The following is a 13,208-nucleotide window of genomic DNA, read 5'->3' on the forward strand; positions in this document are numbered from 1 at the left end:
CGGTGCAACTTCTGATTGTAGCTGCAATGTAAACTATGATTTATACCTGAAATATGCAAATTTTTCGAACAAAACATAGATTTATTGAATAACATGTTATAAGACTGTCATCTGATGAAGTTGTTTGTTGGTTAGTTTGGTTGGTTCTTGGTTAGTTAGATTGGCTTTGTGCATGCTACCTGTGCTGTGAAAAATGTCTGTCCTCTTTTGTATTTGGTGGTGAGCTAACATAAATATACGTGGTGTTTTCGCTGTAAAACATTTTAAAAATCGGACATGTTGGCTGGATTCACAAGATGTGTACCTTTCATATGCTGTATTGGACTTGTTAATGTGTGAAAGTTAAATATTTAAAAAATATATATTTTGAATTTCGCGCCCTCCACTTGAGCTGGCTGTTGTCATAAGTGTACTGTTGATGAATAACTACCAGAGAGAGAGACCAAATCAAGACGCTGGACAGAGTGGAATCAAGTATAGCAAAAGGCAGTTTATTAAAGTCAAAGATATCTTTTCCTGCAGTTTAGCGTGCACGGACCTAGTCATGTGACTCAGTATGGAGTCAGCTGAAAGAGGCTGCCTAAACAGAGATTTGCAGCAGATTAAATACATGGAACAATGTAGGTAGAGTCTCGTCGTGTTGGTCTTCTGACTGGTCCTGAAGAGTTGGAGGCGGGCCTGCTCTAGCCAGAGCAGGAGCCCCATTGGTGCACAGCAGAGTCCTCTGCTCTTGGCACCCGACCAGTTAGAGAGGGGAGTGAGGTGTGTGTGTTCGTGCGATGAAATGTCTGTGTGTCATGGAGTCGTGAGATAAGGGGAACTGTAACTGGCAGTTACTGTCTGGGGCTAGGGGGTTTCCTGATTAGGGGGTGCAAGCAATGACTTAAGTCAGGCGGTTTAGTTTGGCGCTCTATAACTGTTTTGTGCGGTTAGTGTCCTTGTGACAATGGGGAACCATGTGTTGTGCAACAACAGTCTTGTGTCTTAGCAATGGGGTGTGTTGTGCAAGCTTTAATCCTATGGTCACAAGCAGGCTCTAAAGCAGCCGGAGGGCCCTAGTGATGCTTAATATATGTGCTTGATTTATGAGCTATGTATATGAATATATGTATATATGACAGTACCGGCGTCGGGCTGCAGCCATAAGAAGTTAAAGACATCATAATGTTGTTATTTTAAACCGAGTTATATCAGTTTATATCAGTATATTGCGATTTTCGGATATTTCTTAGTGCTGCGTTATAGTGAGTTGGACACGTCTTGCCCACATGGCTAATGTTTACTGCTAATTCCAAAGTTGAAGGCGACAATCTACAACCGAGCAACGATTCTTCTGGACAAAGGACAACTTGCCCAAGATTCTGATGGGAGTTCATCAAAAAGTAAGAACTATTTATGATGTTAATTCGTTGTTCTGTTGAAAAATGTAAAACTCATATTCCGCCATTCATTTCGGTGCGGTCTCGCTTTAACTTCTTGGAACTATAGGGGGTGCTGTTCCGCATTAGCATATTTGTGTCTCCAAATTAAACTGCCTCGTGCTAAATTCTTGATCGTACAATATGCATATTATTGTTATTATTGGATAGAAAACAGTCTATAGTTTCTATAGGAGTTGAAATTTTGTCTCTGAGTGGTACAGAACAATTTCTACAGCACTTTTCATGACAGGGTTCAGATTTCAGAAATTTTTACCTCTGATCTGGGGTCTGTTTATAAGGCCACAGTGAATGCTATGAAGAAACCGACACTACCTACGTCTTCCTCTGGGTGTCTGTACGTCATCACGTTTTCAATGAAGTCTATGGGACGTTCACAGCCATTATAAATGACAAAAATGTACAGAGACCCCTCTTTCTCAACGTGCGCCTCAAGCGTGAAGGCCATCGGACCTGCCTCGTTCCAAATCGTTTTCTAACCAGCAGTATTTCTCCGGTCATGTTTTCAGTCGTTATAGTTGTTAAAAACATCATAATGTAGTGAATTTTAACCGTTTTATATCAATTTATATCCGTTTAGTGCGATTTTGAGGAATTTCTTTGTCGTGCACTCTGAAAGTTTGGACACGCTTTAGGGTGTCGGTCGTTGGTGATGGACATTTCGAAGGACAGAGGACATCTATCGACCAAAAGACGTTTATAACATAGAAAGGATACATTGCCCAAGAATATGATGGAAGATCAGCTCAAAGTAAGCAATATTTAATATGATAAACCGTGTTTCTGTCGAAATATTTTAAACGCATACATCGCCATTTTGTTTGGTATAGCTTCACTTGGCCAACCCTGTATTGAAAAGTAAGGATAATTTTAAAAATGTAAATCAGCGGTTGCATTAAGAACTAATTTGTCTTTCGATTCCTGTCAACCCTGTATTTTTTAGTCAAGTATATGATTAGCTTTTAATTAAACTAGATCACTCTGATAGATGACGTCAGACATATTGAGGCTTGATTTCCTAGTATTTTCATTGTGTAACCACGGTTTTGTATGGCTAAATATGCACCTTTTCGAACAAACTGTATATGTATGTTGTAAAATGATGTTACAGGAGTGTCATCGGAAGAATTCTGAGAAGGTTAGTGAAAAAATTAATATCTTTTGGCGGTGATTACGTTATAGCGCTCTTTGGCTGGAATCGATGCTCTGGTAACGTTGGAACATGTAGTATGCTAACTTATCGATTTATTGTGTTTTCGCTGTAAAACGCTTAGAAAATCTGAAATATTGTCTGGAATCACAAGATCTGGGTCTTTCCATTGCTATGCTTTGTCTATTCTTATGAAATGTTTTATGATGAGTAAATTGGTCATACACGTTGCTCTATCTAGTAATTCTAGTGGATTTGTGATGGTCGGTGCAATTGTAAACTGTGAATTCTACCTGAAATATGCACTTTTTTCTAACAAAAACTATCCTATACCATGAATATGTTATCAGACTGTCATCTGATGGTTTTTTTTATAGGTTATTGGCTATCAATATCTTAGTTGAGCCGAATTGGTGATAGCACCTGAAGGAGTAAGAAACTGATGGAGTTAGAATAGTGGTGTATTTTGCTAACGTGTTTAGCTAATAGATTTACATATTTTGTCTTCCCTGTAAAACATTTTAAAAATCTGAAATGGTGGCTTTATTCACAAGATCTGTATCTTTCATCTGGTGTCTTGGACTTGTGATTTAATGATATTTAGATGCTACTATCTACTTCTGAAGCTATGCTATCTATGCTAATCAGTGTGTGGGGGGTGGGGGGTGCTCCCGGATCAGGGTTTCTGAGGCAGTAGAGGTTAACGCACGCTGTATGTCGTAGTAACATTAATTTTAAAAATCTAACACAGCGGTTGCATTAAGAACTAATGTATCTTTCATTTGCTGTCCAACCTGTATTTTTTTGTCAAGTTTATGATTAGTTACTGATTAGAATAGGTGCCTCTCCCAAGATTTCTCCCGACATATTGTTGGCAGCTTGGCTACTATTCTCATTGTATAACCACGATTTGTGCCGCTAAATATGCACATTTTCGAACAAACTCTATATGTATTGTGTAATATGATGTTATAGGACTGTCATCTGAAGAAGTTTGAGAAGGTTAGTGAAAAAATTTATATCTTTTGCTGGTTTATACGTTATCGCTATTGTTGGCTTGAATCAATGCTGTTGTGTGGTTGGCTATTGTAGTAAGCTAATATAATGCTATATTGTGTTTTCGCTGTAAAACACTTAAAAAATCTGAAATATTGGCTGGATTCACAAGATGTTTGTCTTTCATTTGCTGTACGCTGTGTATTTTTCAGAAATGTTTTATGATGAGTATTTAGGTAATTCACGTTGCTCTCTGTAGTTATTCTAGTCGCTTTGGTGAGAGTTGTGATGGTGGCTGCAATGGTAAACTATGATTTATACCTGAAATATGCACATTTTTCTAACAAAACTGCTATACAATAAATATGTTATCAGACTGTCACCTGATGAAGTTGTTTCTTGGTTAGTGGCTATTTATATCTTTATTTGGTCGAAATTGTGATAGCTACCTATGCAGGACAAAAATGGTGGGGAAAAAAAGTTGTGTCTTTTGCTATCGTGGTTAGCTAATAGAAATACGTATTGTGTCTTCCCTGTAAAACATTTTAAAAATCAGAAATGATGGCTGGATTCACAAGATGTGTATCTTTCATCTGGTGTCTTGGACTTGTGATTTAATGATATTTAGATGCTAGTATTTACTTGTGACGCTATGCTAGGCTATGCTAGTCAGCTTTTTTACTGATGGGGGTGCTCCCGGATCCGGGTTTGGGTTGAAGTAGAAGTTAACTGAAATGCATTCCAGGTGACTACCTCATCTAGTTGAGAGAATGCCGAGTTTGTAAAAAGCTGTCAAGGTAAAGGGTAGCTACTTTTTGATTTGTTTAAGACATGATGCCATAGGTGTTATTTCATAGCTGTCTTCACTCTTCTACAACATAAAAAATAAAACCCTGGTATGAGTAGGTGTGTTCATTTTGGACTGGTTCTGTAACTATAGTAGATCTAGCCTGTAGAAGCTATTGGGATCCTCCTCTTTTTAATAGAAGCCATCAGGCTGTTTTCACACAATTGCATAGGTTATAGAAATGTTGTGCAGCATGAGCTCATGAAGTGATTTAGATTTGCTTTGATGTCAGAGTGATTAGAGGGACAATAGTGCTGAGCACCAGGCAGTTAGCAAGTGTGGTAGACTACTAATGACCATCAGCAGCATCAGAGCTTGGAGAAGCCTAACTACTACATGGTCACGTGGAATTTAACTGCCTTCATGTCCTGTAACTGCCGGTGTGGTGGTAACACAGTCACCATAACAGTCCTACTCCTTCCTCCACTTCCCAGAAATGGACCAGTTCAGATACATTGATCAACATATCACACCAACAAGGAAGTAAGTAAATCAACAGTTTAATATCAGGATTTCTTCATGTATTTATATGGGATGCGAATCAGTTCCTGTAGTACAGTAAAGACAACTGTTCGTCTTTTCAACGTCTTCATTCCAACGCCTTTCACCTACAATTATACAAAAAACATCATCAAAAATCAGCTGCAAAGTAGTAACATTTAGTGAATGAGTATGTATATACATGCACCTTGGTGGAACAGTTGCTAGCAGTTGATAGCAGTGCCTGGTGGAGTCTCAGTACCCGGGATCTTCTGTCCAGTACTGGTAGGTATGAGGTACTTCATAAACGTTAAAGATGCAGAACCATATTTTACTGTAGGTATGAGGTACTTCATAAACGTGAAAGATGCAGAACCATATTTTACTGTAGGTATGAGGTACTTCATGAACGTTAAAGATGCAGAACCATATTTTACTGTAGGTATGAGGTACTTCATAAACGTTAAAGATGCAGAACCATATTTTACTGTAGGTATGAGGTACTTCATAAACGTTAAAGATGCAGAACCATATTTTACTGTAGGTATGAGGTACTTCATAAACGTTAAAGATGCAGAACCATATTTTACTGTAGGTATGAGGTACTTCATAAACGTTAAAGATGCAGAACCATATTTTACTGTAGGTATGAGGTACTTCTCTTCACAAGCTTCTGTTTTTCCACACCAAAACCACCGCTGAAGTTCATGACTAAAGAGCTCTATTTTCATGTCATCTGACCATAGCACCGCCTGGAGTTTAAATAAATGGCACTTGGATTGGAACCGGTGCTATTTCCTCCTTAAAGGGATAGTGCAATATTTTGGCAAGTAAAACCATTTTCTTCTTACCAAGAGTCAGATTTTGTCTCTGCATGCAATTTGAAGGACTTTGAAGGTAGTTTTTCCAGCGATCGCTAACTAGCGTCAGCGCAATGACAAATCTTTGGGATCTGATCTCTTAGTTGGCAATTGTGCTGAAGCTACAGTAGTTAATTAAAAAACTTCCTTCAAAACTAAAGAAAGTGGGCTAAATTGCCAAAATCTCACAAAATCCCTTTAACACCTTGACCCATCATCTTTCCTCCTCTCCTCTCTCATATACCTCGCTTCCCTGCTCTCCTCTCCTCACCTAACCTCTCCTCTCTCATATACCTCTCTCCTCTCTCATATACTCTACCTCTCTCCCTTCCTCAGTCTCAGCCAAAGGGAGAGTTAGAACTCAACTCACAGGCAGGATTTCAGAAAGGGACATTTCAACATCTGTTCATCTAATACTGTATGTGATTGTATCCCAAATAGCCCTCTATTCCCTATGAAGTGCACTACTTTTGACCAGAGCCCATAGTGAATATGTTGCCCTGGACACATGTAGCGCACTTGTTTTGAAGGATAATGCTAATTCTACAAACTCCCAATTACCCTCTGGACACGCCCCTCTCCTGCTAACTCACCACACCTGAACTCACTCTGCTAATCACCAATTCCTCTTCCATTCTTATGGTATATAAGCAGCTTGTTTAACCTAGGTTTGTTCAGTGTTTGTGGTGTCCCAGTTTCTTTATTGTTCCTGTTGTTGGTTGGCTAAAGTAAGTTCCTGCTATTGTAACTTTTCTAGGGTTTAAAATTCCTGCGTTGTGACATAATATCCTGTTCATCCTAGCTTGTGTATTGTTATGGTGTAGCTAGCCCAGTATTAGACCTTTAATTTAAATGTAAGGGAATTGTTACAGGTTGTAAGGTGAGACATGGTCCAATGATGGTTCCTGCTAGCAGAATGTGTCTTAAATCTATAATCCTGTAGACTGTTCTGATTGGTTGGCTTATGCGCTGTGTCTCAGTGAACAAGAAACTATGAAATGCTGTTTTTTCTTTCACCCCCCCCCCCCCCCATCAACCTTACATGGATCCCATGTTGTACTCAGCTGTCTAGTTAATCCACCTCACCATATGGACACCATGCTGGGCCAGACTGGAAGTAGAGGAAACATGGACGTCAAAGCCAGAACAAAACATTGGCAGCCATTATTTGGCTGGCTAGTGTCTAAACTAGATTTAGTTATTGATCACTGCTCAGTGCTGTAAATGGTGACTTATCAGAACCATCTAGTGTGAAGATCAATCCATAATAGAGGTGGGACCCATGCTGCTAGCAGGTACCTCATTGAACAACGTCTAGCAAGCTGTTGCTATGGAATGACCTTAGACCTTGCTTCATTTATTAATAGGTCTAATATTGGGCTGTGGTGTAGCTTACTGGTCAGTCGTATGTTAATGTGGTGTATTCCCTCCAGCACCACATCATCGTATCACAGCCTTTCCTGATGGCCATTTCACCTTACCTACTGGTGTTACAAGCCACTAAGCCTTACCTGCCAGCCTTTTGTACTGTGCTTTTATTTATTGTTGGATAAATATTAAAGAACCAGACTTGAACTTGGTTCAACCATAATGCCTGTATTCTGACAGATTTGTGAATAGCCAAAGCTGCAGGGCATTTCTACATTTGGGAACTAGACCTCCATTACTCCTGTCTGAGTGGAGAGAAATACGTGCCCAGAAATTCCCCTCAGCCCTGCTTAGGGAATAGGTTGGCGTTTAGGAAAGCAGACATATTCCTGTTCTAATCTACTGTCTGTGCAGTTGAATCTGTGATTAGTACTGGAATACATCGGGTAATTGGAATGGCTGGGGTACGTGGAGGTCAGGGTTACACTGCACTCCCCTAAACTGTTCTCACTGAATTGGTTTTGATGGCTTCACTCTGTGTTTCTCTCAGGAGACTCCATGACCATGTTGACCGGTCTTCTGCTTCTCAGTGCTGCCTTTGCTCTGGGAGATGCAAGTAAGTCTACTTTTCTTGACACGTTCTGCATGTTTCTTGTAGCAGAGGTGACGGACTGATCTACAAATAAAATTGTAGCTGTGATTTGTACATCTTTCTCCACTAGCCTTTAAAGCCACATGTAACTCCTCCTTACAGATTTAATTCTAGATGAAGACTTGTGTCCTCATGGTTGGACCAAATATGGATCAAGCTGCTTAATGTTTGTCAAGACTACAAGGAGCTGGCCTGAAGCAGAGGTATCACCCTTACATCTACTGTGAATTTGAAGGGGAAGTGTAGTTGAAATTAGCTCTGACTCTAAAAGGTGATATTTCTTAAACAGAAACACATGACTGATGTGAAATACTGAACTTCCCTTTATTAAGATGGGAATTTTCTATACTTTTGAATATTTAATGTGCCGCCTGTATACTGGAACCCACAGGACATGGCTTAAGACGGAGATAAACTCGTATCTTTAAGAGAATGTTTTAAAAGGGAATTAGTTGTGATGGTCAATATTTGGTTGAGAGTCCAGAAGACAGATTCTCAGCTAGGCTGGCCGACTGACTAATACATGAAGTGTCTTTGTTCCCATCTACTGCTTGGCTGTTATTGTAGATAATACTTTTCTTCACTGACTTGCCTAGTTAAATAAATACTTTCTTTTTTAGAGGCACTGTGTGTCCCTTGGTGATCAACTGGTGTCTGTACCCAACGTTGTGGAGTACCTTGGAGCAAACCTGGCATCTGTGCACAGCTCCGAGGAGGATCAGTTTCTACAGGCGTTGGTCTTGGAGAAGACTGTTGGTTTCCCTCCTACCTGGATTGGTGGATTTCTTTCTGTTAAGGTGGGACCAGTAAGCACAGTGTTATATAGCCATTATTGCAAGGAACTCCGTTCCATCATCTTGCTCAAGTGAACATCAAACCTGGTTAAAAAAAATAATGTCAGTTGTAGCATGTTAGCTACTTGTAATTTGTTTATGTAGTTCTGTCTGAGCTGTATGTCATTTGTGTGGACACCAGGAAGAGTAGCTGCTGCTTTTTAACAGCTACTGTAATGGCTTCCATATAAAATATCAAGAGTGCCCAGGAGATAGGTAGCCTCGCCGTTAAGACCATGGGGCCAATAAAGGCAAGGCTGCTAGTTTGAATCCCAGAGCTCACTGTGTGAAATCTGATGTGCCCTTGAGCAACACCCTGAGCCTAATTGACCCTGTAAGTCATTCTAGATGAATCTACTAAATTACTTCAATGTATTTAACTGTCAACTTCAGTAGGAGGCTTTTATACGTTTAAACCGGTTCTAGTTAAGTATAAATTTGATCAAAGTAATATATTCCAGACAGTCTTCTTGTAAAAGTGTGTATGGGGTTTCTAGCTTCAAGTTGTAGACCAGTTATGGTCTTTGAAATGCATTGATGATTGCAAATGTGAGGATTAGGCTCCATGTTCTTTACACAAGCAACAGTCCCAGTCAGATGGTTTTAAGTAGTGGTAGCTTTAACTGTTTTGTTGTTTGCAGGTGGAATAGAAAGGACTACATTAAGTTTGTTTTCTGAAACCCCACTTTCCCCCCTCAGGACAGGCGGTGGTTCTGGAGCGATGGCTCCGACTTTGATCACCAGAACTGGGCTAAAGGAAGGCCCGATGCTGGTGCCAGAGACACTTGTATTCATATCAACTTTGGAGGTACAGTAAGCTGTCATTCACTGATCCAGTCATCAAATTAAACTTATTCTTAGTTCATTTAACTATTTATTCTCATAGACTTTCATTCTGTTGTCTGTGTACAGCTGAGTATTTTGTTGTTTCGTCTTCAGGTCAACACCGCTGGAACAATGAATTATGTGTAATGAGCTTGCCCTCGGTGTGCTCCCTGAGACTCCTGCCTCTTCGCCAGACTATACATTAAAAGCAGCAATGCTATTCTGTAGTTCTGCATCAATACGTCATACTTTGTTGCTGTTAAATGAAGTCTCATTTACTACACAAATATTGAGGAATTGTTTGCAGCCAATAAAATGTGGACACTATTTTGTCTCATGCGTTATTGAACATGAATGATACGTTGAAGATAGTATTCTTTCTTACGGGTCCCCTGTGGGACTCAAACCCACAACCCTGATGTTGGAAGTGCCATGTTCGACTGTGTCACCAGGACATATAACTGTCATTGTGCTTAACTTTTTGTAAATGTTTACCTGTGAAATGACGCAGTATGTTTAGGAGGTTCAAAAGACATGTTTAACCTATCATGAAGTTTGTTTCTGAAGTTCAGTTTTAAAGAACTGAGGCCATTAAGCATTATGCCTGTCCTTTGTCACTACACACTAAAAAAAGTCCACTTGTTTACAATGACGACGGCGCCATCCTATAGGAAACCGAATGATGGCTGAATGTGCTATAGCCTGGATTTGTACCAGGTACTGTAGTGACGCCTCTTGTACTGAGATGCAGTGCCTTTGACTGCTGTGCCACTCAGGCGCAGGTTCCTGGAGTATCCTTTAGGGTTTCTTCAAGTTGTAACTAGGGGGAATCCCTTGTAAATGATCCTCATAGCAAAAATTCAGTCATGAGGTGAAATGCCAGCGGAGCTTCAAGTCCAATGTTTTATATCTGGGGTGTTGATGTTCTCTATCCGTAGCCAGAATGCTCACCATGCACTGCAACATCAACCGGGATTCCAGTTACATTCATCAGTGGTGTAGGGAGGTTGAAGTCTGAACATTTTTATTATACAGATGAACAAAACAAGCACACGACAGAATTCATACCTCGGTGTTTGTGGTGATTGACTTTTGCTAAAAGTTCTCATACCTTGTCCATAATTTAGAGTCCATAGGGTATTAACCTTTCTAGGACACACGTTTCCCCCCACATTCCGCTGGAAAGGCAGCGCGCGAAATTAAAAAATACAATACAGCAAATGAAAGAAACATCTTGTTAATATACCCATGGTGTCTGATAAATGTACAGCGAGATCAACATTTATGCTAGATCACCAAATCCAAAAAACACACAGCCATTTTTCCCAGCCAAAGATAGTCAAAGCCGAAATAGAGATAATGAATCACTAATCTTCATCAGATGACTCATAGGACATGTTACACAATACATTTGTTTTGTTCGATAATGTGCATATTTATATCCACAAATCTCGGTTTACATTGGCACTATATTCAGAAATGCCTCCAAAATATCCGGAGTAATTAGAGCCACGTCAAATAACATATTTTTTCATGTTTTACATATAATTAAAAATACACTTGTTCTTAATGCAACCGCTGTCAGATTTTTTAAAAACTTTAGGAAAAAGCTTACCATGCAATAATCTGAGACGGCGCTCAGAAATACACATTTCTCCGCCATGTTGGAGTCAACAAATTACATAAATATTCCCCTTGATCTTTCATCAGAATGCAGTGCCAGGAATCCTAGTTCCACAAATCGTTGATTTGTTCGATAATGTCCATTACTAGTGTCCAATTAGCTACTTTTGCTAGCACGTTTAGTTCACGTGTCCAAACCCTTGCGACGGTCCAGTTGAACTCGGACGAAAACTTCCAAAAATTATATTCCAGGTCGAATAAACTGGTCAAATTAAGTGGAGAATCAATCTTCAGGATGTTATCATATATATCCAATAACGTTCCAACCGGAGCGTTCGTTTTTGTCTACAGCGCAATGGAACACATGGCCATATGACTAGTGCGCGTGACCAGGAACTAGCATTCTGCCAGACCACTGACTCAAATAGCTGCCATCCGGCCCCACATCACACTAGAGGCTTCCTTCCACGTTCTACTGACTGTTGACATCTAGTGGAAGGCGTAGGAAGTGCCGTCAGATCCATATCTTACTGGGATGTGAATAGACAATGAGTTTAACATCAACCAGCCCCAGAATTTCAACTTCCTGTTTGGAATTTTGCCTGCCATATGAGTTCTGTTATAATCACAGACATAATTCGAACAGTTTTAGAAACTTCAGAGTGTTTTTTATCCAATAGTAATAATAATATGCATATATTAGCATCTGGGACAGAGTAGGAGGCAGTTCACTATGGGCACACGATTCATCCAAAGTGAAAATGCTGCCCCCTATCCCTAAAAAGTTAATTGAAGAGGTAAGGGAGGATGAATGTGCTCTGCATAACATACCAATACCAATTGTCGTACCTCGTCTGTATACCTGCGGACACAAGTCTTCTGCACGCAATACAGCTAACCTTATCCATTGAATTGTGTCCATGTTCTGTTTAAGATTGACACAGGAAAAGAGTTCAGAGCCTGCTTCTACTGTCCTTATCTAAATGTTTGTTGGGCAGGTAGGTTCCTGCAAGAACCCCCATCAGCTAAGGAGGTTTATTGATGAACCCCACCAATCTTATTCAACTGTAATCATGCACCTGCAACAAAGCTAGCTCAGATGTGCGAGTGCCTTCTGAATCCTAGTCCAAGTACGCTCTAAAAATGTGGAGTTCTAAGGTCCGCAGTTCTTTTTAGAACCTTACGGTTCTTGGCACTGAAAATGGCCCCCAAAAGGTTCTTCCAAGAACCACATAGAAGGTGGATAGATCTAAAAAAATATATCAGAAGACACTAATATGACCCCACCATCAATGCATGAATATGACCCCACCATCAATACACTAATATGACCCCACCATCAATAGACACTAATATGACCCCACCATCAATAGACACTAATATGACCCCACCATCAATAGACACTAATATGACCCCACCATCAATAGACACTAATATGACCCCACCATCAATAGACTGATATGACCCCATCATCAATACACTAATATGACCCCACCATCAATACACTAATATGACCCCACCATCAATACACTAATATGACCCCACCATCAATACACTAATATGACCCCACCATCAATATACTAATATGACCCCACCATCAATACACTAATATGACCCCACCATCAATACACTAATATGACCCCACCATCAATAGACACTGAAATGACCCCACCATCAATACACTAATTTGACCCCACCATCAATAGACTGATATGACCCCACCATCAATACACTAATATGACCCCACCATCAATACACTAATATGACCCCACCATCAATACACTAATTTGACCCCACCATCAATAGACTGATATGACCCCACCATCAATACACTAATATGACCCCACCATCAATAGACACTAATATGACCCCACCATCAATAGACACTAATATGACCCCACCATCAATACACTAATATGACCCCACCATCAATACACTAATATGACCCCACCATCAATATACTAATATGACCCCACCATCAATACACTAATATGACCCCACCATCAATACACTAATATGACCCCACCATCAATACACTAATATGACCCCACCATCAATATACTAATATGACCCCACCATCAATACACTAATATGACCCCACCATCAATAGACACTAATATGACCCCACCATCAAT

The 13,208-nt window shown here is 40.0% G+C and overlaps 3 protein-coding genes across 6 annotated transcripts in view; 1 reads left to right on the forward strand and 2 right to left on the reverse strand.

Moving 5' to 3' along the window:
- The window catches only part of LOC139561536 (equistatin-like), a 143,764-nt gene that overhangs the window by 77,557 nt on the left and 52,999 nt on the right, over nt 1-13,208 (reverse strand). The gene's annotated exons all lie outside the window — the stretch shown is intronic.
- LOC139561543 (ladderlectin-like) lies at nt 995-9,777 on the forward strand. Of its 3 annotated transcripts, XM_071378749.1 has the most exons (7): nt 995-1,382; nt 4,867-4,915; nt 7,691-7,756; nt 7,895-7,995; nt 8,413-8,589; nt 9,325-9,433; nt 9,565-9,777. In XM_071378749.1, exons 1-7 carry the CDS (start codon nt 1,365-1,367, stop codon nt 9,654-9,656), a joined length of 612 nt encoding a protein of 203 aa, XP_071234850.1. In that variant the 5' UTR covers nt 995-1,364; the 3' UTR covers nt 9,657-9,777. The 3 variants fall into 3 exon arrangements, with proteins under 3 accessions (XP_071234850.1, XP_071234852.1, XP_071234851.1); XM_071378751.1 differs by lacking the exon at nt 4,867-4,915 and having other exon boundaries at nt 999-1,382; XM_071378750.1 differs by lacking the exons at nt 995-1,382; nt 4,867-4,915 and adding an exon at nt 6,392-6,500.
- LOC139561553 (equistatin-like) overlaps nt 4,917-13,208 on the reverse strand; it is a 37,099-nt gene continuing 28,807 nt past the window's right edge. For both annotated transcript variants that reach the window (XM_071378778.1, XM_071378779.1), the window contains exon 5: nt 4,917-5,040. In XM_071378778.1, coding sequence (XP_071234879.1) covers nt 4,939-5,040 — 102 coding nt within the window. In that variant the 3' untranslated portion in view covers nt 4,917-4,938. The remainder of the gene's footprint in view (nt 5,041-13,208) is intronic.

This window comes from Salvelinus alpinus, chromosome 31 (assembly GCF_045679555.1).
Source record: "Salvelinus alpinus chromosome 31, SLU_Salpinus.1, whole genome shotgun sequence".
NCBI lineage: Eukaryota > Metazoa > Chordata > Actinopteri > Salmoniformes > Salmonidae > Salvelinus > Salvelinus alpinus.